Raw genomic sequence first — 27,605 nt, 5'->3', positions numbered from 1 at the left:
TTACTTTTGTATAGATTGCTGATATATGCAGTTTTCCATTCTGGGGGCAGCTCTTCTCCTCTCAAGAATAAATTAAAAGTATAAGCTAATAGCTGAAATAGTTTGTCAGGGCCATATTTAATCAGTTCAATGGGTACTCTCCCCGGTCCTGGAGCCTTTCCATTTTTCATAGCGTTGGCGTGTTTTTTAATTTCTTCTGGTGTTATTTCAGTTTCTTTGCGGTAGGAAATATCATATTTTTGGTAGCCAATATCTTGGAATTCTGTTCGATCTTCTATCAGCATTTGTTCATAATATTCGACCCATAATTCTGGGGCTATTAGAGTTAACCTACTGCATTCTTTTCTATCTGTTCTACTACCTCTAATTGTTTTCCAGGTTTCTTTACTTCTTGCTGTACCCATAAAATTTTCTACGTTATCGCAGGCTTTATTTTACATCTCATTTTTGGCTTTATTTACCTCTTTTTTTTACTTCTTTGTTTAAGCTATTGTATTGTTGTCGATAGTAAGGGTCCTTTGTTGCTAGCCATATGTTATACATATTCTTCTTCTTCCCCACAAGATCTTCTATTTCTTTATTCCACCATTCATTTCTATTTTTTATGCTATCCACTTCTCCAATAGCTTCCATTGCAGCTTCGTCAAGAGCTTTCATAATTTCGTTGTACGTATTAATTGGCGAGGAGTAACAAACATCGTGCAATTTCAGATTCAACCTCATTCGATACAGAAACTGGGTAGACTCATTTTCAAAACCTTGTAGATTATATATATTAATTTATAGGTTCGAGATGATTTTTTTGATATTATTTTTGGTTTTTTAGTTGTTTTATTATTTTTTCCTTAATTTCCGTTCTGTGGCATTTTTTAAATCTCCACCTTTCTTTCTATAATCTTTCAAAAATATTTCCTATTGTTCTGCTTTATTATTTCCTACTAGTGCATAATATATCTCATTGTGGATCGTTTTTTTACAGAAACAGCATAACAGGATAAATATTTAAAATTCTAGTTCAAAAAAGGTAGATTTAAAAAATATATAAATAATAAATTGAAAACAGATATTTTTTTTTATTTGTATAAAATATTTTCAGTTACACTGACCAGTCTTTTGCAATCATATCGGCAGCCTTTTCCCCTATCATAACGACTGCTGCAAATATATTTCCTGCAATAATATTTGGCATGATAGAAGCATCAGCTACACGTAGACCCTTAATACCATGTACTTTAAGTGACGGACCAACAACAGCATCTTCGTCGCTACTAGGTCCCATTTTGCAAGTACCTACGGGGTTCTGGCCAGAAGCTCCAACTTGGCGGACTGCACATCTCCAGTATTCGTCACTTCCGAAGGTCATAGCTTCACAACCAGGAAATGGTGTCGTATTTGGTCTTGTATTGTATCTTTTGAATGGATCTGACTCTGCTAATTGTATTGACTAAAATATGTATCAACATTAACCAACTGGTAAAGGTAAAACCATATAATTTTTAGAATGGTTTTTAAGTTTTTTTTCTAGACATATTTATTTGTAACAATGTAAAATAAAATAAAGCTAAACATTGGATACTGAAACACATTATTAGACTAGAGCGGATCTGTGAAAAAAACGAGTACATATGGATGTGAGAGGGGGCATTCTGATTTTTGTATTCTTCAGTTATAATAATTTACTTGGCCTCCCTCCAGGGCCGCCGCTACCATGTGTGCCAAGTGTGCATCGCACACGGGCGGCCAACAATAGGGGGGGGGGGCCAAAAGCAATCCACTGATGATAATACTTTTTTAAAACGAAAATAAACTCAAATAATTAAATAGTAATGATTCAGATAATTCTGTGAACTGTAATATTCCAAACAATAATAATTATTCAGTTTGTGATAATACTCAAATGCGTTTCATTTGTTGTTGAAAATTTTTCTTAGCAATTTACAAAAATTAACTTCCCCAGAGATACAAATAATAGGAAATTTTCAGAAACTTATTATTATCGCACATTACCTAATCAAGACCAAATTCATCGCCCGTGGTTACTTTACTCATTATCACTAAATAGTGTGTTTTGTGCACTTTGTAAACTGTTTTGTTGTGGTGAAAGCAGCCGACAATTGCTTAGTGGAATTAATGGGGTAAGTGACTGGCATTTAGCTATTATTTTAAAAAGACATGAATCCGGTGCAGCTCTTATAAAATATTCTCAAAAACTGTTTGAACTATCTACAGCATTAAAAAAAAGGATTAACAGTTGACTCTGCTCATCAAAAATTATATGAAATGGAGAAAAAACATTGGGCCGCTGTTGTAAAGATTATTATCAATTGTAAAATTTTTATCTTAACAATATTTAGCTTTTAGAGGATCATTAAATAAGTTATTTGAACCAAATAATGGAAATTATTTGCAGTTAGTTGAAATGATTTCTAAGTTTGACGCTGTATTATCAGAGCATCTTCGTCGTGTGGAATCCAAGAGTACAAATATACCACATTATTTAGGATGGCAACATCAGAATGAATTGATTGTTTTATTGGCAAACTCTTTTCAGGGCGTTATCCTAAAACAAATTCGAGAATCTAAATATTTTTCTATTAGATTGTACCCTAGATATAGTTCAGATATTTGAATACTTCTTGGGCTTTTCTCCTGTAACTGACGTAACTGGACAAGGTCTGTTTGAATTTATAGAAAATAAACTGAATGAAATATTAATAATTTGCGTGGACAGGGTTACGGTAATGGAGTCAATATGCGTGGTAAACACATTGGATTGCAGAAGAAAACTCTCTGAGCATCCCTTACAGACATAAACAGCTCAGCGATTGACATTAGTGCAACTGATTTATATGAAGAAATTAAAGCTATTCAACCATTTTTTTTCCGCAGAAAAAAGTCCTAGTGATATTCTTGAATATATTTACGAAAATAATCTTGTATCAACATTTCCCAACTTAACTATAACAGTACGTATATTCCTAACTCTAACTATTCCTAACTACCTGTTACTGTAGCTACGGGTTAGCGCTCGTTTTCAAAACTTAAGATTATTAAAAACTATTTGCGATCCTCAATGAAGCAAGATATACTTTCTGCTTTAGCAATGTTATCTATAGAATATGAAGTGTGTGCGACATTGGACAGATATTGGACCGAGACGCAAACCCGAAAAGTGCGTTTTTAGTTTTTTTATGTGGTTATGTTTCTATTCACGGTTAATTTTAATTAAATGGACGTTTAAATTAGGATATTAGGATATACATATTCTGGACGTTGGATCATGGTTATTAAATTAGGATAAAGGACGTTTAAATTAGGATATTAGGATGGGATATTAGGATATTAGTATATACATTAGGATATACATTAGCATAATATATGGACGTTGGATCATGGAGATTAGTCTAAATGTTCAAGTAAGTATTTATCTATTTACAGATTATTATTGTTATATTATGCATATTCTGCACATTTCTTTAAATAATAGTATGTATATCTAAAGTGTATAAAGGGGGTGGCAAATATTAAGTTGCACACGGGCGGCCAATACCTTAGCGGCGGCCCTGCCTCCCTCTCAAATAAGTCTAGAGTATTAATAAAAAAATTAAAATATTTAAAAATTACTAAAAACTTTTTTTTCTACTTCCCTTGCTTATAACTTTAACTATTCAGTTTTAAGAAAAGTCGTAATGAAATAGAATAGTGATAATTGAATTTTCTATATGATAGGACTAGTTAAAATAGTTTTAATTTATTACCATTGCTGCAAAATAGCAATAAAAACTTCTTCACACTTGTGACACTTCTTGAACGTGAAATTTTCTGCAATTTTTGAGACAATATTAATTCTCAAAATTTTTAACAATATTATGAACTGACAGAAAATAAATCTATACACTGTTGTCCACAATTACCACCATAAAACCATTTTATTATTTGAACCTTTTCTGCGGGCGTATAATCGCACTGTATAAATAATACTTACAAGTTTAAGTCCTTCAACAAGAACGTCTACATCTTCAGTTTCGCTAAAGTAATTAGTGTCTATTTTGGGATTATCCAGTGAATTACTAGTTTTTAAAGATACTCGTCCTCTACTTTTAGGCCTCATAACGAATGGATTGATTCCGAATGATGGTGTTCCCACATGAGGAGCAAACACTTGATTATACAATTTTGTTGGGACTCCGGCACTATTTCCAAGTAATGCAAAAGTAAGTTGGTTGAAAGATATGGCTCCAAGAACTAACTGTAGATCTGGATAATCTCGATCTTGAGGGGCGTATTTGGATTTTACGAACGCTAGAGCTTCAGAGCCTCCTGGTAATGTCAGTACGCCCTTTCCTGAAACAATAATATTTACATAGACAAAGTACATACTACAAAATCCAGTGTATACTACCATTTACTAGATATTGGTACCAATTCTGAGGTTTGAAAAAGTCTACGTCAGTGAAAGTAACGCTTTCGTTGACAAACAGAGCTTGAAGAACTACGCCAACATGATCTTGCAAATTATATCCAACTTTTGAGTTCTTGAGACAGGTTATACCTTTTTCAGTCAGATGGTCTTGTGGTCCAACTCCGGATGTCATAAGGAGTTGAGGGCTCATTATAGTACCTGCACTCAAAATTATTTCTTTGGTAGCATGAACTGTATGTTTAATCCCATATTTTATATATTCCACTCCGTGGGCTTTCTTGGTTGTGGGATCGATTAAAATTTTGGTGACTCTGGCACCAGATTGAAGATTAAAATTAGATCTATTTAATATGGGCTTAATAAAAGCTGTTGCAGTGCTGCATCTTCTTCCACGTCGTTCAGTGGCTCTTACTTTAGAAAAACCTGCAATAGAAAGAAATGACTCAATTATTATTGTATGAGAGTATGAGATAAAACAGTATTTAGAATGCTAGGCATAACCACAACTATTAAATGACGACGACATGCATTCACTGCGAAAATCACCTGACAATTTGGCAATATACTTTTATCAAGTCTGAATAAGTCTTTTATTTGTCAAGTCTAGTAATAACGAAGAGAAATCAGTGAGTTCCAAAGAAATAAAAAAATGGCTAATCACATAAGTTTGTATTAAAATATGTATAAATATGTATATTATTCCCATTATTATTCAATAGATATTCAGAGCATATTATGAACCTAGCACCAACTGATGTAGACGAAAGAATACTTATAAATGGAGAACATTTTGCAGACGCTTGTCTCTAGGGTAACAGTAGTAGGTAGCAGATTCAGGCTTGATTTTAACATAAAAAAAAACAAAATAATAGTTATAAGTAAAAATAGGATAACACCGGGACAACTATTTGTTAATCAACAACCTATATCACAAACCACCAAGTGCGACTAATATCTTTTTCCTCTTATGATTTGTTTTTCGATTTCTGTTTCAGTGCTTCCATCTCTTTCCAACTTTGCCCCCAAATAGATATATTTGCAACATGACGAACTTACATTTTCATCTTCTAACTTTAGTTCATCGTTTTCAGTTCCTCCTATGCACATGTATTTCGTTTTTGTTAAGTTAACATTTAGTTTCCATCGCTGGTATTCCTGTATTAATAGCTTTTTCACGAATTGCAGATCTTCCTGGTCCTGTACAATGACGACTTGATCATTGTTTTGTCCTTTCATGATATATCTATTCCAGAACATGCTCTTCTTCATTTCTTCAGTGCCTCAATTAGGTCGATTTTAAAGAATGTTGGAGGGAGACTGCAGCAATGCGTTAGTTTCTTATTTACCTTAAAATTCTCGGAGTACTGGTGGTTAATCTTTATTTTTGATCGATGATCATTGTAGATTCGTTGTATTGCTTTTACAAGTGTAATAATAATAAATGAGCTTTCGAGTACCTACTTGCCACAGTCACAATATAAAATTGAAAATTAAAGTTCGTTTCGTAAAATCCATCACTGAAGAGACTAGAAGCATTTGAAATATGATACTATAGACGTGTGTTGAGGATTTCCTGGATAGACAAAGTTGCCAACGAAGAAGTTCATCACAGAATGGGTAAAAGGCGTGAATTAGTCATAACGATAAAACGACGCAAACTGACGTTTCAATTTTCACTTCGTTTTCGGAACGAAGTGGAAATCGAAAACCAAATAAACGTATTTAAACTAATATTATAAACACTGATATTATAATGTAATACCATGATACTATGACTAACAAGATATGATCTTCCCGTAGCACAAAATCGGTCGTGTTCGCGCATGCCGTCATTGTAGAGTAGAATTTGAATTCTTGCTAAAGTTAAATGGGATTTGTATGCATTCTCTGATGAAATTATTCAATTAGCAAAATAATAATATTAAATAAAGGTTTAATAATTACAATAATCGTACACAAAAGGATATCTCCAAACTATTTATTAAAGATTATTTATTGATACATACAAAAAACTGACATTACGAACGTGCAACTCTCCAATTACGTCACGACTTATGCGCAATATCTTATCTTCTTAGTCATAGTATCATGATGTAATACTATTGTTTGTAATACCGCTTTAGTTGTATTAATGAGTCCTGAATATAGGCAACTTTCAGCACATTACCTGATTAAATGTAAGTGTTCAAATACCTGACAGGGTACTTCATATTATTTACAGCAGATGGAAGGGCGGTAAGTATCTAAAATAATTGTTATTTTCACTAGTATGTGGTGAAGAGTTTTATGAACCATAAAATCTAATACATAGGGTTATTTTATTTCAGCGGATCACGCGTTTTAACGAACATTGTAGAAATTATGTTTTTTTTAATTAAAGCAATTTATGTTAAAATTATCAGCATGAATAAATAGAAACATATCGCCAAATAATAATAAGAATGAAAAACAAGGGAGCAGAGAAGTAGAACCAGAGAACTATGTGTTCGTAGTTCTCTGGTAGAACTTTTAGAAGAAAATGAAGTATGTAAATATCTAGTTCCGGAAATTGGTTAAAATTCAAAAAATTTATATTATGGTAATGTATATTTTGTGTATATTTGTATAATATAAATTGTATGAGATATCCGCTTATTCTTATCACTTAAATTATTATTTAAAGTATGAGTAACCTTGCTTGCTATGTATATTGCCAATAAATACTTAAAAATTCATAATAAGCACAGTTTGTTTTATAATTAAGATATAATTGCTTGAAAAACATAATTTGACAATCAATTGAAGACCTTAAAGCAACAAGAACACAATCCACATTTATTCAAAAAATAAGATATACACAGTTTTAACAAGAATAGTCAGTAACTTACCATTGTTTATTAAGTAAGAACCTTACCATATGAAAACTATTGCTATTGCAGTATAGATGACGCCACACATTAGAAAATCCTTGTTTATTTAAAAATAGATCAATAATTATTTTAATTTTTAGAACGTTATTTGTCACGTAATTCTAGAAATGCTCTCGTCAAGCAATAGGACAGCTCGTCAAAATGCGCATTATTATGATTATTAGTGTTTTTAACTCAGATTTTGATTATGGTAATAGTCAGTAGGACAACAGTTATACAGGGTGGTCCTTAAGTAAATGTTCAAAAAGAAACAGTAGATTCTACATTTTAAAATATTACGATTTAAGTCAAATAGCTTTAATAATAAAATGTTAATATTAAGAAAGATACAGGGTGTTAAAGTGCAAATTTAAAATTTTATTTTTCGCTATAAATTTTATGTTTGTAAACATTTATGTATAAAAATTTACAATTGGGTACTTTTAAATATAAGGAATTATAATTTAATGCACACTTTGATGTAGCTAATAGAGGGCGCCACATATGCCACATATGTGGCATAAATTTGCACTTAACTTTTTTGCTATTTACGTTATCTGTATTTGTGACAAAAAATATTAAAGATACATTATTTTAACAAAAAAAAAGGTATACTTGTTAATAACTTTAAAACTCAACAGTTTTCGAGATAATCGCATTTTACAAATCAGCTGCATAATTCTGATTTACCAGGCAACGAAGGAAAAATAGACAAAAACATTAATACTTCTGAATTTTGGTATAAAATTCCTTTAACTAAAGTTAATGGTTAACGAAATATTAAATAAAATAAATATATCAGCAGGATACTTAATAATAGGGTTTGACAAAATAACAGAATAATAGGATTTTACATCAAACATTTTACGTTTTATGTTAAATTAAAGTCATAATCAAATCATTTTGTTCACAAACCAAATTAAGAAATAGCTAAACTAAATAACATAACTTTTTGTCAAAGTAAGTGTTCGATATGTCCACCATTTACTTTAATTCATTATTATCAATTTATTCCATAAAATATCGTCTCATATTAAATAGCATAGTTGGTTCTAAAGAAACTGCTGCAGTATTTATTTCTTCCCATAGTTGGTTGCGAATGTTTATGGAATTTTATAAACACTTTGATTTAATGGATATATTGTGTTCCACAATGGTATATTGTGGAACTACAGCTTATTTGTCGCAGAAGTTAAATAATGTATTAAACTGTGATGTATCTCGTTCTTTGATTACTTATATACACACACACGGAATAACCTATCGATGACATTACTTATTTATATGATTACGTTACAGCTTACGAGTAACTATAATTACATCTCGAACAAATGGATTATTACGATTTACTAACGAACAAATATTATGCTGAACTAAATTGCCTGTGTGTTTACTGTGTCATGAATAATAAGTATTCTTTTGGGATTTTTTATGACTTAGATAATTATATCAATATCTCACCACATTGCCAAGGAATATGACTACCACGACTAATTCAACGTTCAGAAAAGTTGTATTTAATTATGTTCTCACTGCCTTCTCTCCAGAATGTGGAGGTATACCATCTTGCATAAACCACACATTTTCGGTTTTCCGCATTGAAAATGGCTATCATACAGAACCGATTAAATTATAAAAAAGTAATAAAAATATCAGTATTATTGTATTATATACCTCATTTTCATATAAGCAACAAATAAAAATATCTTTGTATTTACGGTGTATTTTGCTTTACTAGCATTTGATAATATTTTCAGGGTTCTAGACGATATATTGTACTAATATTTGACACTTAAAACACCACTTAAAATAACTTTTAATCACAGAGTTGTAACACCTACACCGGCAAACAAACACAAACTGTTGTTGACATGCAGTGCCAAAAGAGTATATAAAAGCCTTACCCGTATATACCGTTGAAGGAGGAAAAATTCCTGTTGGTCATACTAGGATAAAACAGTATATGAAATGTTATACTATTTCACCATTGTAATTCGGGCGCAGTTTTTATAAAGTATGTTACGGTATAACAGCATATACCACATATATCCGATTTTACCAATAGAGTTCAAAAAAATAGTTATGTATATCATATATACAAGGGATAAGCAATATAAATGTTTATACATTTTTTTGCCATGGTAATTTATACCCAGTTGATAGTTGTATTTTCAATCAAAGCAGAATATATCGATTTATACTATTCTGCCTTTGTAGAGTTTGTCGAATATACTGTTTGACCATAGAATAGACGCAAATAGACATACGCATATACTGTTTTACCTGTGTCATATTTTGAAAACTAAATAAGATAGAAATAATCTAAAAATTGCATAATAAAGGGCAAAAAAAAATTGATTTTTTTTCACATATACTATTTTACCTTTGTAGGTAATCGTTACAAAGTAACAAATATAAATTAAAACAAAGCATTTATTTTGCTCTAAAACTAAATGCAATACATTTGACAAAATCAAATCTGCGAAATTGAATATCTTTTAAAACTTCTAAAAATTAAAATATATTACAATACATAATACGTAAAATAATTGGATGTAATTTGTCCAATGACACAATCTTTCCTTCAGATCAGTAATAATATCTCCTTTATCATTTCTAAGGATATTTGTTCTTGTGCTTTTTCTAGAACCTGCAATTTCTTTGATTTTTTGGGTAGATTAAAGCTATCATACTTTTTATCCAGATCTTCTATTTCCTTGCATCTATCGGAGAAACATCTCTCTTCTGCCTTTCGAATTTTCTTTCTGATGTTTTCCTAAATTTCTTTGTATTTGACAAACTTCTATGACTTTATTATTGCCTGAATATTAATGGCCAAATGGTGACCACTTTGAACACATGATTAAACAACAGTTATTTCTTATTAACTATTTCAAATTTTAAACAACGCTTAACTATCAATGGAGGTTAGTAATAAAGGTAAAACAATATGATTCAATACATATCTACCAGACCTTTTACGTATTTCGCAGAGATACCTAGATATGAATCAGGAAGTATATGCCTTTTTCATCGATTTTGAGAAGGCATTTAACAAAGAGCCGCATAATCGGCTCAAAAGATATTTGTAAAAAAAATCATAGACAGTAGAGACATTAGAAATATATGTAACCTCTATTGGAATCAAACAGCGAAAGTGAAAGTTAAAAATGAACTGAGTGAGGATATCCAGATTCTCCATGAGGTGCGCCAAGGGTGTACTTTATCACCATTGTTGTTTAATTTTACAGTGAAGCCATCTTACAATTAGCGTTGGCCGAAGTTAATGAGGGCCTAATAATAAAATATGATCAACTTAATAATATTAGATATGCTGACGATACCGTCCTTCTGGCATCTTCTTCGAGACAATTAAAGATCTGGAACACTTTGCTCAAAAACTAAATATACATACGATTATGGACTAAAAATAAATTTGAAGAAATCCAATTTCATGGTACTTACAAAAGCACAAAACATCAAAGTTAAGCTAGTACTAGATTTTACAGAAATTTACAAATATCTTCGTATAAATACCTTAGAGCTTTTGAATGGGGTTGAGGCCTGAACACTTAAAAAATCAAACCTTAAAAATTTGGAAGCATTTGAAATGGGGTCTTATCGATATATTCTGAAAATATCATGGATGGATCTCAAAACAAACGCCAATTGGGAAAACAATGCGAAGTTGTAAATTTCATAAAAATCAGGAAGTTGAAACACTTGAGAGGTGAAAAATACAAACTATTAAGGAATATAACGCAGGGTAAAATCAAAGGCAGAAGAAGTGTAGGAAGCCGTAAAATCTCGTGGCTACGCAGTCTCCGTGAAGGGTTTGGATGCAGTTTAATTGAAATATAAAGTCGCTTAACCAACAAACTTATAATTACCAGAATGATTTCCAATCTATTTGAAGAAGAAAAAAAAGACCTTTTAAAGAAGGTATGACTTAATATCTAGCGCCATTTGAAAACTTAGGAATATCTCAAGTTGAGAGGGGGTGAATCTGACGTTTATGACAGTAGCACTAAAAGTGATAAAGTTAACTTGAGGGTAAGTTAAGGTGTCTCTTTTAAATAAACACAGTGTATATTTTTCGCTTAGTTAACTAGATTAAATTTATAAATTAGATATATAATATAGATATAATTGTATTAGTTTTTTGCTGTTGCAGCGCTTTTAGTTGTTGTTTAGTTGTTATCTTATGTTTTTTAGTTCTCGTAATGTTTTAAGGATCTTTGGCAACTTTTTAAAACTAATATATAACACAGGATTCAATAATAAGCCTTCAATAATCTCAGGTAAGGTCAGCTATTGTTGTACTCAACTAGTTATTATTTTTGTAATCATACAAATGTTCTTATATTTATTTTTGAATCTACATACTTACCCAGTTGTTGCTTTCCATCCGGATCGTTGTGAGAATAGCCAAGTTCTTCTCCAGCTTTTATAAACAAGTCCACCAATGGAGATTCCCAGCCAGGAGGCTCTATGTTTAAGGGTCCGTCATTACTGTGATAATCTGGATCAATATCGATGCATTTTTGACAATTTTCAGATTTTTTGAAAAACGGTAGAACGTCTTCGTAACCCCAGCCATTGTTTCCTAAAGCGGCCCATCCGTTATAATCTTCCCTATAAAAATATGAATATATTATATAATTTACAATTAGATTTCAAATTTATAACTTAATATTTTATTTAGTATAATGTACATTATAATTGTGATTGAAATTCAATATCAAGTATAAAAGTCCCACGACTTTGCTCAGAAATACCCATTTTATTGTCGAAAATTTACTTTTTCTGTCGTCATTTCTGACAAACATGGATAAAGCGCTCAATGAGCTTCTATAAAGCTAGTACTTAACTTTAAAAAATAAAGAGTACACTTTCAAAAACCTTAAGAATACTTTATCGGTACATATCAGAGAATTATGCAACCAATTCAGATAACAAAATGTAAAACTACACGACAAAGAAACGGTTTATGCAGTACCGGCTTTCGCGGCCGTTGTTTTATAATACTATATGAAGAGTACAGGAGTAAAAGGGGCTCATCGACATTTTTTGAGTTTTACACCTTATTATGCTTGTTTCAAATTTTATGGCGAATCATCTAGTGCTTTTAAAAGTTGATAAACGGGGCTCATTCCGCATATATTTCATAAAATTATAATCCCGTACAGGAATAAAAGGTGCTGACTGCGATACAAACTAGCAAATAAGGGGCACATTGCAGGCTAAAAATCGATACAAGGGGCTGTTTATGTGTGTTCAGCGAAAGAACGCGCCCATTACCTGACCTTCTGAGAAATTCGCCATACTGTCAGTAACAACTGTTCATTGTTGCGTCATACTTTACTCTTACGTGTTCTTTGATATCTGTGTTGTTTAGCTAGAATAGTGTTCGTAAGAATTAAAATGAGTAATGAAACTAGTAGGGAGTGTGTGTAGAGCCAAAAACTAAGAAAAGAAAGTCATACGGACGGATGGCAGACGTTGTAAAAAAAATAAAACTAGCGAGTCATGAACCGGGACTATCATGTGAGTGTAAAAGGAAGTGTTTCGAGCAAATACCAGAACAATCTCGACAAACTATACTGCAAAACTTCAATATTCTTGAATCTCATGATGTACAAAATAGCTATTTGCGTGGTTTGATCTCAGTTTTGCCAGTTCAAAGACCGTCGAAGAATGAAGATGCACGCCATTATGACGCTGCCTACAAGTATAGGGTGCTCGCTATCATAGAGTCTCAGGCGACAGAGTTTACCGTATGTAAGAAAGCTTTTATGTCGATTCATGGTATAACTAAGAAGAAAATTGAATATTTAGTCAGTAGTCTGAAGAGAACAGGGATCGCCCCAAGTGATAAAAGGGGAAAACATCGAAACCACCACAGATTTGACGACGAAATTAAAAGTAAAGTATGCGGACATATCAACTTATTCAAGGGATGGACCAGCCATTATAGTCTCCACGACTCAACCAAGCTGTATCTACCAGAAGAATTAAACGTAAAAAATGTAAAGGATGTTTCTAGAGGACAACAAAGACGTGACAGTATCTTATGAAACATACCGGAGTATATTCTGCACAGACTTTAATATAAGTTTTGGTTATCCACGCACAGATACTTGTAGTGTGTGTGATAAATATCAAATTAAAGTTAAAGGATTAGACGTTGAAAAAAAAGGTACAAATCATCCGAATCGCTCAGCATCACTTGATCTTGAGATTCACAGATTACACGTAGAAAACAAAATACATAAACTAAAAGCAGGCACTTTCTATGACAGAAACGACAGTCTCAAATTAATAGTAGAAATAACGCAAATTTTTCAGAATCTATCTGCATAGATTACGGAAAAAATCTTCCAGTACCTAATATTTAAACTAATGATGCCTCCTATAAATGGCATCTGTCTGTCTGAATACGTATTTAATAATCACGTAGTGGCTACATCACGAAGTATCTTCTACATATATTCAGAAGTAGAGGGGAAGAAAGGTAGTGATGACGTTTGTTCTCTTGTTCACCACTTCTTGTACAATATTATGCGACGAAATACAAAACACCTAAGTATCTTTTGTAACTCTTGCAGTGGCCAAAACAAAAATTTTACAATGTTTCGGTTCCTTTACCATTTAGTTTATGTAGAAAAAGAGTTGGAATCTGTAATGATGACATTTCCAGTAAGAGGGCACTCGTACTTGGAGTGCGATAAAAACATGGGACTTCTCAAATCAGCAACTAGGACAGAGGTTCCTGACGATTGGATTGAGGTAGATAAATATGCTTGTCAAACACTGACGCCATTTAAGGTAATTAATGTTGAACATTCATTTTTTCGAACTTAAACATCCCATCTTCATACGTTATATGTTGGATATATGTCAAGAAATCAACATTTCCATCACGACCGATAAAGGAACTAAAAATTACTAATTCAAACACTAACATCTACTTCCGTTCAACATACAATGGAGTGTGGGAACAGGCCTCTGTCGCTGGAAGAAACAAAAGACGCATAAAGAATATACTTGGTACTGAACTCATACTACCAGGATCTGCCTATGAAGATGTCTTGCCATTTTCTGCAGAAAAATATAAGGACCTGCAAGTTTTAAAGAAGTTCCGTTCACCGAATGCGGCCGAATACTACACTAACATTAAATATTATAAGTAGTACGTTTTTTTAAACTAATATAACATTGTAAAATCAAAGATCTATTGCTATGTCAATAAATAGTAGAAACCTTATTTGCATTAAGTTCCCCACAGATAAACCCAACTTTTGTTTAATCGTTAAGGAGACTATGCGTTTAGATAAAGTACAAAAAGGGGCACATTGCAAGAATGAGCTCCTTGTTCCTTTGCAGATATCTGACATGGCGCGAGAATGTTAACAGATCGTCTATAACGAGTACATAATTAGACAAACAAAATTAAATTTAGACTATACAGGCATTCAGTAATAAGGGGATATTATTTTATAGTTGTTAATGTGTGTTTTAAAGAAGCCATATGTAAATTATCCCTTAAATATTAATTTACTCAAAATAAACAAAATGTCGATGAGCCCCTTTTATTCCTGTACCCTTCATATATTGTTTTTAAAATATGTTAAACCTAAAATTCTTCAACCATTAAAGTTTGTTCCGCTCTATCCATTTTTTTCCTTCATTATTGTTTTGTCGAATTTTATTTCTCGTTATAATTGTGAATTTAAGATGGAGATTGAGCCCAACACAGCATCTGTTGGCCGTGCAAATTCTGCGGTTTATCTGTGCGGTAAAAGTTGTGCAAAAGTTGTGTAAAAAAAAGTGCGTTTTAGTATTGTTTTCAGTGTTAAGGAGCGCTGCCAGGTATACAAATTTTTGTAGCTGATTTTTTAATGCTACATAGGCCTCTCGTATAGCGTTTTCCGTTCTCTCAATAATATTGATATTATCAGCATACGCAAGGATTTTCACTGATTTATTATACAGGGTGAGTCATGAGGAACTTTACATACTTCTACCATATGTAGAGTCCCTCAGGGAGCATATCATGTGGCCACTAAAAAATGTCAACTCCTCTTCTTTATTAATTAACAGGGTGATTTGTGTAATTGACCATTTATTTCATTTTACTGTAGTGTTTATACGGCTCATTTGATTTTTTTAATTTTTGCATGATACAGTACACTACTATCAAGCATTCGACTGGTATTAGCTAAACTAAAAAATTCCAGGACTGGCTTTGGAAAAATTAATTTAGGGATTCGTATTAAATATTACACCCTGTATAAATTTTTTTTAAAATGCAATAAGTGATTTTCAAACTACATAAATAGCCCATGAAAACGACATATGCGACAATGTTGTCGCACTTTTATTAAATTTTTAGTGAACGATCAAATCTTACCAAAAATAGAACAACCATAATGAAGTATCAAATTATAAGGTATTAATTTAAACAAATGTTATAAATTTCAAATATTTTAATTAAAATGAGTTCCTACAACATAATCTAATACGTAGAAAATTAACATCTTTACTGTCACTTTGTATTATCTCTACGATAGAATCAATTGTTTTTCAATTTTAAATTTTTACTCATAGGTCGTATTGGGGCATTATTTTCAATAAATAATAAATTAAATTGATTAAAAAGTCAAACCTCTTGTATGTGTTAGTTTTTGTTGATTGTAAATGATTAAAATTTTATGTCAAATAATAATACATTGCATCAACTGTACTAAATAAAAATAAATCTAAAAAAGTTTAAAATAAAGGTTGGCGTTGACCGTTTGACGTTTCTTGATATTTTATACCCATTGTCATTATTGCCATTATCAATTGTTATTTATGTGTACAAGAATACATATTTCTTCTGTCATATCTACGTTAAGTACATTGTGTTAGTTTTGGTAGAGCTTTTGTTACTTTCGTTCAAAATGCCACATCAGTTTTCGACCACAGAATATGCAGACATAATATTTGTTTATGGATTCTGTAATGGGAATGGTAGGGCTGCTAGTAGAGAATATCGCAGGAGATTTCCTAATCGTCGAACTCCCAGTCATCCAACATTTGGGTCAGTTTTTAATTATTTGCGAGAAAATGGCACTTTTCCTAGTGGAACAACAGAGCGACATGTAGATGAAGCGCAGGAAGATGACATTATGGACGCCGTTACTATGAACCCTACAATAAGCACTAGACAAGTAAGTCGAGAACTCAATGTTACTCAATCAAAAGTAAGTAGAGTCTTACAAAAAAATAATCTATACCCATATCACATTCAAATGGTTCAGCGACTACATGCTGGAGATGAGATCGATAGGTTGGAATTTTGTAGATGGATTAACAATAATCGACCAACGCTATAGAGGACACTATTTACAGATGAAGCCCAATTTACCAGAGACGGGATAAATAATTCACGAAATTCACATGTGTGGGCAGAAGAAAATCCCCATGCTATTCGAGAACGTCGTTCTCAGTTAAGGTTTTCGGTTAACGTGTGGATTGGTGTCATAAATAACCAATTAGTAGGTCCTCACTTTTTTGATGGTCCTTTAACAGGGCAGGTCTATTTGAACTTTCTACAAAATATTCTGCCGAATTTGCTTGCCAACGCGAACGTTGCTCTCCGAGGGATGTATTTTCAGCATGATGGGGCACCCCCACACTTTTTACTGGCAGTGAGACAACATCTCAATAATGTTTATGGCAACAGGTGGATAGGACGTGCAGGTCCTATTTCGTGGCCTTCAAGATCCCCTGATTTCAATCCCGTTGATTACCATATTTGGGGACGATTGAAGCAACTAGTTTACGTTAATTTATTATTTATCGAAAATAATGCCCCAATACGATCTATGAGTAAAAATTTAAAATTGAAAAACAATTGATTCTATCGTAGAGATAATACAAAGTGACAGTTAAGATGTTAATTTTCTACGTATTAGATTATGTTGTAGGAACTCATTTTAATTAAAATGTTTGAAATTTATAACATTTGTTTAAATTAATACCTTATAATTTGATACTTCATTATGGTTGTTCTATTTTTGGTAAGATTTGATCGTTCACTAAAAATTTAATAAAAGTGCGACAACATTGTCGCATATGTCGTTTTCATTGGCTATTTATGTAGTTTCAAAATCACTTATTGCATTTTAAAAAAAATATATACAGGGTGTAATATTTAATACGAATCCCTAAATTAATTTTTCCAAAGCCAGTCCTGAAAGTTTTTAGTTTAGCTAATACCAGTCGAATGCTTGATAGTAGTGTACTGTATCATGCAAAAATTAAAAAAATCAAATGAGCCGTATAAACACTACAGTAAAATGAAATAAATGGTCAATTACACAAATCACCCTGTTAATTAATAAAGAAGAGGAGTTGACATTTTTTAGCGGCCACATGATATGCTCCCCGAGGGACTCTACATATGGTAGAAGTATGTAAAGTTCCTCATGACTCACCCTGTATATTGAACCAATGTTTGTGATTTGTGACATACGTATTAGTTTTTCCAGAGCCAGATTGAACAGTATACAAGAGAGAGGGTCTACCTGGCTCAGCTCGTTATTTGTTTTAAAAGGTTCAGACAGTTCTCCCTAAATTCGTACTCTACATTCAACGTTTTCAAGAGTTAGTTTTGTTAAATTTATCAACTTATTAGGTATTCCTATCTCTTTCATTGCTTTGAACATTTCTCTTCTATTCGCAGAGTCATAGGCTGCTTTGTAGTCTATAAATATGTGATAAGTATCAATGTCATATTCCAGTGTGTTCTTCTAAAATTTGTTTCAGTGTTGCAATCTGATGAAATGTTGATTTACTATCTCTGAAACCAGCCTGATATTTTCCTTCTATCCGTTCTGCATATGGTGCCAGACGGTGACATAGTACTGTGGAAAATATTTCATATGCTGCATTTAGAAGCGTAATTCCTCTGTGGTTAGAGCATTCAAAGATATCTCCTTTTTTGTGTATGGTGCAAAGTATTCCAATATTTCAATCATTTCAGGGATTTCTGTGTCCATATTTTTTTATAAGCTGTTGTAATACCATTATGATACCGTGGCAACCTTCTTTATATAGTTCAGCTGGGATATTATATATTCCAGGTAATTTCTTTCTGTCTAGTTATTTAACTGCATCTTCAACTTCAAGAATCGTTGGTGGTTCCTCTTCCTTCTCGTCTGTTCCCCTTACTACATCTTTTTTGTCTTTCAGGTTTTCTTCTTGTTCTTCTATATTAAGTGCCTGGTTAAAGTATTCCACCCATCTATTCAATACATATTTGCTTTTAGTTAATAGGTCGCCATTCTGACTTCTGCATTGTCTTGTGGTTGCCTTGAATTCTTTTCTGTTGATGTTAACTTTCTTATAGAATGCTCTTTCTCTTTGTTGAGGTTTTCTATATAATTAAGTTCCTCATTTAGGTGGTTTTGTATTTTTCTTTTGTGTATCCTCTTTTCTTCTCTTCTCTTTGCCTGGTAATTCTCTACAGTTGGTCTAGTTCGTCGGGTAAGCATCTTTCTGTATGATTTATTTTTTTCTTTATTACATTCTTGCATTCATCGCCAAACCAATGATTTTTATGGGCACAAATTTCTGTTCCTGTTTCATCTTTCGCTGCTGCTTCAATGTCTTCCTTTGTTCTGATTCAGTAGGAGTCTATATCTGTCTGGCCTTCTTCATTTACATTTTGATTCTTTAGCCTGTTGGTAATTTTTTCCGAGTACCGTTCTACAATTGTCGCATCTCTGAGCTTTTGCAAAATCCATTTTTGTCTATCCATCATATTTTCTTTACTGGTGTTTAAAATTCTAGCCCTCAATATTGAGATCGCTTGGCATTGATCTGAGATAATGTTTGCGCCTCTATAACTTCTGCAGTTTACGTCTGTTCCATGGCATTTTGGATATTCTTCGATGCAATCACATTTCAAATCGATTTTATTCATGGTATTGACATTCAAACTGTAAGTTTCACATCCATATAAAAGTTCAGACCATACAGAGCATCTTGAAAATTTTTTACAGATTTCCAAATTCAATGAGTTACTAGATAACGAGGACTTAAATTTTTGAAATGTGCTTCCTGCCTGTTCAAGTCAACATCTAATTTCGAAGGACGGCTCTAAATTTTGGGTGATCCAACATCCAAGGTATTTGAATCGTTGTAATTTTTCTAGTGTTTGACAGTGTATGATGTTTATCAACAATTTCTGATTTCTGTATTCTGTATTCTACGCCAACTATTATTATTGATTAGTTTCTGCAGTGCTTTGTAGTGTTATCGTCCTATAATAATTCCTTTTTGATCTTTTAAAACCTTCCTAAATATATTCTGAGAATACATGTAAAAAGGGTGGGGGAAAGTATACAACTCTGACTTATGCCTTGTTTAGTACTGATTGCCTTGGATTCTCTATTGTTTGTACTAAAAATGACACTTATTCAGAAAATGCCTCGGTTAAATATTGGGCCCAATAAAAATAATCTAATCTTGTATTCTCATCACCTTCTTTAAACGTATGAAAGAACTTTGGTTTATTGGTCTTGATTATGTGGCCAATGAAACACCATTTGATTTTATCCTTACTGATATTTAGCTGAGACGATAAATCTCAAAGGTTTATGCGTGGATTTACTCGATATGCCGCCAATATATCGTTATTCTCAGGATTCGGGTGTATTCGCCGAGGTTGACCATTCTGACGTATTTTAATAACACTGCCAGTTTCATTGAAAAGAGCATTTATGGCGCCTGCTTTTCCAGGTGTCATGCCCTCATCCAAAACGGTTATAGCAAAAATCACATCAATAGGAGCATCCACAGACATAAATCTTCCACTCAATCACAACCCAAAGACTTAGACACTTATCATACGAAAGCTTTTCTTCCTTACATCGAAGGTATCACTGAAAATCGACAAAATTCTAAAATCAAGAGGAATAAAGACAATATTTACCCCCCATCAAAAATCAATCAAAGACAACATTCGAAATGAATAACATGGAGTTTATGAAATTTCTTATGCAGACTGCTTCCGATCCTATGTAGGTCAAACAAATCGTAGAATTTAAAATAGGATTTATGGACATTTCAATTCTATTCGCAATTTCGACTTAATTTTTAGCTATAGGTCAACACCATCTTTATACAGGTCACAACATCGATTTTGAAAACTCCAGAACCATAGCCTTCACCCACTTCCACAAACCAAGAATTATCCGAGAAGCTGTAGAAATTAATAAAAGGCCAAATTGTCTCAATAAAAGAGATAACGGCATACGGTTACCTTCGACTTGGAGACCTCTCATAAAGAAAATACCGTTTGCTCCACCCTTCAACCAAAATCTTACTGTCAGAAATGTTCGCGTAAATCCCCGCGCCAAGCCTCATGCTGGCCCACACGCCTACCCCCACCCAAACCACGTCACCATCGATGGAATAAGTGACCCGCCTTCTATTCCCAGCACCACACAAATGATTCTCTTTAGACACCCCAGTCTCAGCCAGTTCATCACATCCATCATATCCGAAAGACACAACCTTAGACTTTGGGGGAACCGACTACAGCTCCGCGACCAAATCCAGTACCTCGGTGTGGTGTTTACACAAACACTAAGCTAGATGGCCGATCTTGACATAGCCTGTAACAAGGCTAGGAGCAGACTCGGTCTACTCAATGCTCTTTGTGGTAAATTCGGAAGAACACATCCACGATCACTCATACACACATATACAACATGAATGTGTTGCTTGTGTGAGTCCATTTTCAAAAGGTAAAAGAAATAATAAATTAGACTTACCAACAATCAATTGATTGATTGTGAGTAAGTCTAATTTATTATTTCTTTTACATATACAACATTTATCAGGCCGGTCATCGAGTATAGATCCAACATCTATATAACGGTGCGCGGCCATCTCACATAAAAACTGCTGGCACTGAAAAGGAGAATCCTGCCACGCCACGACTACCCCTCCGCCCTTATCCATCACCTGTCGAATATCCAGCTTATCGATGAGAGGCTCTTCTCTCTGAGCAGGAGTTATACAATCAAAACCATCCGCGGCCGAAACTTCAGAGCCCAAAACTTACTAAAAACTACCTGCTCATCCATCGGCAATGTATTCAGACGAAAACCTAAACTTAAAATTTCTTTCCTACCTACAATAGTACTGGCCCTTGCCAGTAACGAGCTCACTGCTGAATACATTGACATCCAGGAGGCAACTTCCCCCTACTAGTGTCGCAATAACTTTTAAATGCTCACTTCGAGCTTGCCTAGACAGGAGGGGATTGGTTTTCTGTGGTTTCCCGATCCCATTGCACATGATACCTGTCTATTGCACAGGATACAGCCACAGCGGCCCTCACGCGAATCGCGATTCTAAACATTTATTATTTATCAAATTGTATGTATATATGAAGACTGCAGGGAAAAAACCAGATATGTCAAAATTTCATAAAACCGAGAAAAACGCATATTTAACTTTGAAGACCATAACGTGTCTTACATTGAAACGTATAATAAAACTCGGGAGTCAAAATTGCTCCATAAAAACACATAAACGGCAATGCACCGATTTTATTTAGAAAAATGTGTTACACTCTTTAAAAATCCAGGAAATTCTTGTCAACCGCAATTTGTCCATTGAAAGAACCAGCTTAGTCATCTGAAACAGAAAATTGTCAATGCTTTTAATAATGAAAATAGGTTTCATTTTGATTAGAATTTCTTTTGTGAATGATAGGTAATAATAAATACAGCAAAACCTGTCAATAACGGTCACTAAAAATGACAGAACTATTGGCCGATATAAAAAGGTGGCAGCTAATACCAGGTTTTGTAGTCCACAAATTTTGGTTTGGGGAACTTTGAAACTAGCCGGCTAGTACAAGTGGCCGATTTTGACAGGTGGCCGTTAACACAGGTTTTACTGTAACATGGCTCGTTAAAGATCCCTACCTCTGGTTGAAACACCAGGGCATTCGTCAAAATTTTCCCTTGGTGGAAGCGTGCTCCGGGCGTCGGTGTTTAGTTTTAATCGCAGAAGTAGATGCAGGACCACAGAATCTCATAAGGCTCATTAAATCGCTGTGCTTGGCTTTTGAAATTGCGAGGGGTCCTGAAACAACATACAGGGAATAATATTATAATTTTTTGTGATACCTTATACCTTACCTGAGTAGGCTGGTAATGGTAATTCAAATTCTCCATTCTTCAACTACGTAGTTGTTAAGGTCATTCGTTTCTTCAAGATGCTTGAAAAGAATGGTCCATTGTAAGAAGATCGATGATTTATAAGTCGACTGTGCTCTGATGTCGCAACAACCTCTTTCAAAACCTGAGTTTTGAAAGGGCATTTCGGAACATACTTTTTGTCCAAAAATGATTTCCAGTCCAAAAGTATTTTTCGTGTTACTTTCACGACGATGAATGGAGACGGCTTTACACGGGACCCCTTGATCATGTCTCTAAACTCTTTTGGTACTTCAAAAGCATTTTTAGATTCCACAGTCCAACATTCTTGTCACACTCTGTCAAGTATGAATGTCCACGGATGGGATATGTAATTTTTATTTCACGAAGCCCATGGATTTTGTTGTTTACGATATAATGTATGAATCGGAATATTGTGAAATTAATGTGTGAATAATGCGAACTTTTTATACCTACCTGTTTATATTTTTACAAGAAACAAAACGAGTTTTTCTATTACGTTATGTTATATCAATGCATAAATGTCTTGTTGAACATTTAATGATTCAGAAAAATAATTATATTCGATATTCACAAATGTTTGTTCTTACAAAAAAACTTTCTATTATTGAAACACGCATTGTTTAATAATAATTTTTAAATCAATCCAACGCTATCTACCGTGAAACTTGTGACATATCTGGTTCTTTCACTGGACTCATGGACAAAGCTGGTTTTTTCCCAGTACCCCGAAACTTTGAAGTGTAATTACTCATGACAAGACTACTTTTTGCCCTGTACGATAGCTCTAAAATGTACTTCTCCGCGTGTTCTATACCATAGAATAGAAATCTGAAATTTAAAAAAATTGACATGTCTGGTTTTTTCCCTGTAGTCTTCATATATATATATATATATATATATATATATATATATATATATTCATATATATATTTATATATATATATATATATATATATATATATATATATATTTTCAAATATTTTTTTACACAATAACTTCTGAAAAGGACCGTTAACCAGTACCCCTTTCGCCGCTGATTGTCCATACGCTCCTCCAACTACAAGTTGGCACCATACGCCAAGAAGCAAACCACCAGTAGAACACACAAAGCCAGCTAAAGAAAAAAATATCCCCAACAAAACAAACCTCGTCCTGAAGAGGTGAAAAACCCAAAACAGGACACTAAATTATCAATAAAAAAAAACATCTTAGAAAACGAACAACGATACAATGAGTCCCAGCGCCAGTAATGCTTTGATTAGTGATCAGTATATTAGTGTCTGGGGACTCGGGAGACTGAGACCTCGGAAGCCCTGAAAAAAACATCGAAGGGGATGTCGAAAACTCGGCGAAATGATAACCAACGCGGTTCAACCCGTAAGACTGATGAGTTTAATATTAATTCCTGTAATCGTATTAATCTTAGCTCTAGGTTTTATTGAACTAACCGCAGAAACCTTTCGGAACATTATATATATATATATATATATATATATATATATATATATATATATATATATATATATATATATATATACATATATATATATATATATATATATATATATATATATACATATATATATATATATATATATATATATATATATATATATATATATATATATATATAGATATTTTCCAAAAAAAAAACTTACTTATTTCCCCTATTGTAAACCATAAAATTGGTAACAGACGTTCCACCAACAGCCCTTCCGCTAGCTAGCAGACACGTACCATCAATTGTACTCAGACATGCGTTTGGCAATTTTTCAGTTTTAAACCCCCAGTCGTAGGGGTATTTTGATTCAAACCAAGCGATGACGGGAATATCGTTGAAAAAGTTTTCATGTATACCAGCTTCAAGAGCTAGAACTGTCCAGTTCGGGTTGGCTGACAGTCGGTTTGCTACCACACTGCCAGCAGATCCTAAAAAATCAATATTAAATAAAAATTATCGTTGGCAATTTTAGATAATAAAATCACGAAATACGTTATTGTCAAACAATAATAATTATGGTGATCTAATTGTTCAACTTGTAGAATAGTGGCGGTGATTATATCACAGATTTTAACCATACGAAGAAGCGAAATAATAGCAGAGGGATTAGACAAGTTGATTCTATCTCTCCCAAGGTTTTTAGTTTGACTCTAGACATTGAACTTTTAAATGGAAAAACCAAGAAATGACATTAGACGGCTAAAACCTAAATCATCTGAGATGCGCAGGTGATATTGCTAATAGCAAGAGACAGAGAAAAAATACAGGAAACGCTGTTTTTGCATAAACAATAAACAACCAATGTCAGTATATATTTTGTCAGTAACAACCAATGTCATTTGACATCGGTAGTTTTTGCTCTTAATTCGCAATGTTTATGTTTGTTTTAGTATGGCTTGAGTTACTGAGGTAATAATGTGCATATTTATACTCGTAGTTTTGTTTATCATATTATATTATTGTTTGGTGTACAACTAAGAATTATTGTTGCTATGATATCAAGAATTTTTAGAGGCCCCGGATCGAATGTTGAGTCGCCGATAAAACGTTAAAACAAAGCCAAGAAAAGTGATGTTATCAAAAAACAAAAGGTATCGGGAGAAGCTTATGTTAACCATAAAGGCGCTGAAATGCCAGATTTACAGGATTAGACTCAAGGTAAGAATTTTTACGGTCTAATAATATATTCACTTATTTATACATACAGAAGTTTGATATTATTTACTATGTACTTAGACAATTTTGTTTCAGATGTAAACGTTATAACTGCTTCGAGAAAATTGGGCCTGAACAACGGACATTTATATTAGAAAAATTCAATTCCCTATCTTAAAAGAATGAGCAAGATTTCTACCTTTCTGGTCTTATTTCATTTCAAAACGTAAAACAAAGAAGACCGCGATGTGACCATAATGAAGATGAAGACGACGATCCTTGTTTTGATCATTCTGTAGCCTTTTATTATAAAGTTCGGAATCAAGATAAGAAAGAACATGTGTGTCATGTCACTGCTTTTTTGAGCTTTCATGGTATTGCCAGAGGTCGATTCAGGAGAATTCAGACTTTTATTAAAACTTCTGGAATACCACCTTCCGATGGACGAGAAAAGCATGACAATAGGCCGTCTAAAACCCCAGATGAAGTTCTATACCTTATACGACAACACATTAAATCTTTAAATCTTTCAGGGCTGGCAGTCTCATTACTCAAGGCGAGATAATCCTGACACGATAATCCAAGTGTTTTTACCTGAGGAGCTAAGTGTAAAAAAATGCACAAAATGTTTTTGCAGGAAATCCAAATTAACGTGACATATCATGTTTATTATAATGTTTTTACGAACGACTGCAACATTTCCTTTGGTGTGCCAAGAACAGACACTTGTTCACGTTGTGATGAACTGATTTTAAAAATAGAAACCAGTAGTGATCAGAATATTAAAAATCAGTTGGTATTGGAAAAAGAGTTGCACTTAAGAAGAGCCAGTAAATAAAAAAGACATTAGAGCAGGTAGATGTATGGCTATATCGTTCTAGTTTGAACAAAACCTACCATTATCGCATATAAGAACTAGCGACGTATTTATTAAAAGCCAACTGTGGTACTACGTATTTGGCATTCATGAGATGGCGGATGATTCAGCATCAATGTACGTCTATACTGAAGATTTTTCAAAGAAAGGGTCAAATGATGTAACTTCTATGCTTTTGAATTATCTTAATAACAAATACCTATCTAATGATCATTTAGTTGTCTTTAGTGATGTATGTTCTGGCCCGAACAAAAACCATGTTATGGTTTATTTACAATATATGCTGGTGCATTCTTTAAAGATTAAAAAAAAAATAACCCAAATATTTCACATCAGGGGCCATTCCTTCCTTCCGAATGACCAGGACTTTACCCTGATCGAGAAAAAAATATATGTAGTCCAGAAGTTTCAGAAAATAGGGATGAACTCATACGTCAATCAAGAGAAAAGCCATCTCCATTTAAGGTGGTCAATATGACTCAGGAAATTTTTTGTTGATGTAAATAGAGCATGTTCCCAATACTTTCTAAAGAGGCCAAGACCAAGTTTGGGTCTCAAAGAAGCACGTTTAGCATACGTTAAAACGCGTTGTACATATTCTAGTCTATGGACTCACTGTGCCGTTCGGAATAAGAGAGCATTGGCCAATGATATAGACTTAGATAATTTATATGAGTGTCCGATTGCTATTAGTTCTTTGAAAATTTAGAATATTGTATCACTATCTGCATTTTTAAAACACACTAAAAGCGTTCCCTTTTATCAAGTCACTGAAACGGCACCAATTGTTGCCGTTGATGAAGATAACGCTAGCACTAGATGCGAGTAACTCAAATTTAAAAAAAAACATACAATGTTGTCATCTATCTACTGGTTAATAAAATATTTACAGCAAAACGTGGGATTTTTTTGGTACTTATTTCAGTCAAAAACAGCAAATGTCCAAAGTAAGTTTTTATTAATTTCTTAAAATTTACTTGGTTTGACCCTGGTTTTTTTTTAAATAAACCCTTTAATTATCAAATGGAAACCAAGAGAACAAGGAAATCAAAGACAGGCCTCAAGCCAGATAGACTGATGACATTAAAAAAAATATCGGATAAGAATTGATACAAAAAAACAGACACTAATAAACATACTTAAGGGTGCTTACATCGGACGTTGGATAGAATATCTGATGATGATATAGGTAGGTAAAAACTAGTTTGTCTATGCTTCAAAATCAGCGTTATGTATTATGTAAAGTCAAAAATCTGAAAATCTTCATGATGGCCAAAGAAAAGGACGCAAGAAGATAAGTATACATTTTGTTACAGTCTATATGTTTATTACGAACCTGCTCCTATAACAATGAAGTCGTACTTGGAGTTCACAGAGGACAGAATATCTTGAATATATCCTGCATTGCTTGAAACTACGGCTGCTAAAATAACACTCACGAATAATATAGGCTTCGTCATTTTGGTACAATACACATCTTTTTTGGTACCTTCTTGAGGTATGTCACCAA

The 27,605-nt window shown here is 33.2% G+C and overlaps 2 protein-coding genes across 2 annotated transcripts in view; one reads left to right on the top strand and one right to left on the bottom strand.

Annotated features, from left to right (window-relative positions):
• The window catches only part of LOC140439504 (uncharacterized), a 177,302-nt gene that overhangs the window by 22,330 nt on the left and 127,367 nt on the right, over positions 1–27,605 (top strand). The window lies entirely within an intron of this gene.
• LOC140439501 (glucose dehydrogenase [FAD, quinone]-like) lies at positions 1,050–27,605 on the bottom strand. The gene is made up of 6 exons (XM_072529449.1): positions 27,432–27,605; positions 24,221–24,491; positions 11,702–11,946; positions 4,403–4,846; positions 3,986–4,344; positions 1,050–1,444 (listed from the first exon to the last, which is right to left on the bottom strand). Exons 1-6 carry the CDS (start codon positions 27,553–27,555, stop codon positions 1,097–1,099), a joined length of 1,791 nt encoding a protein of 596 aa, XP_072385550.1. The 5' UTR covers positions 27,556–27,605; the 3' UTR covers positions 1,050–1,096.

The sequence above is a fragment of the Diabrotica undecimpunctata genome, chromosome 4, assembly GCF_040954645.1.
Source record: "Diabrotica undecimpunctata isolate CICGRU chromosome 4, icDiaUnde3, whole genome shotgun sequence".
Taxonomy (NCBI): Eukaryota; Metazoa; Arthropoda; class Insecta; order Coleoptera; family Chrysomelidae; genus Diabrotica; species Diabrotica undecimpunctata.
The sequence above is the reverse complement of the archived record's forward strand: the minus strand, read 5'-3'. Positions and strand labels throughout refer to the sequence as shown.

What these genes read in the sequence shown, in the direction of transcription:
- LOC140439501 (XM_072529449.1), bottom strand. Translation starts at nt 27,555, where the DNA reads ATGACGAAGCCTATATTATTCGTGAGTGTTATTTTAGCAGCCGTAGTT. An exon ending in CTTCATTGTTATAGGAGCAG is followed by an intron (nt 24,492 to 27,431) that starts GTTCGTAATAAA and finishes TTGATTTTTTAG; the next exon opens with GATCTGCTGGCAGTGTGGTA. An exon ending in GGATGGAAAGCAACAACTGG is followed by an intron (nt 4,847 to 11,701) that starts GTAAGTATGTAG and finishes TTTCTATTGCAG; the next exon opens with GTTTTTCTAAAGTAAGAGCC.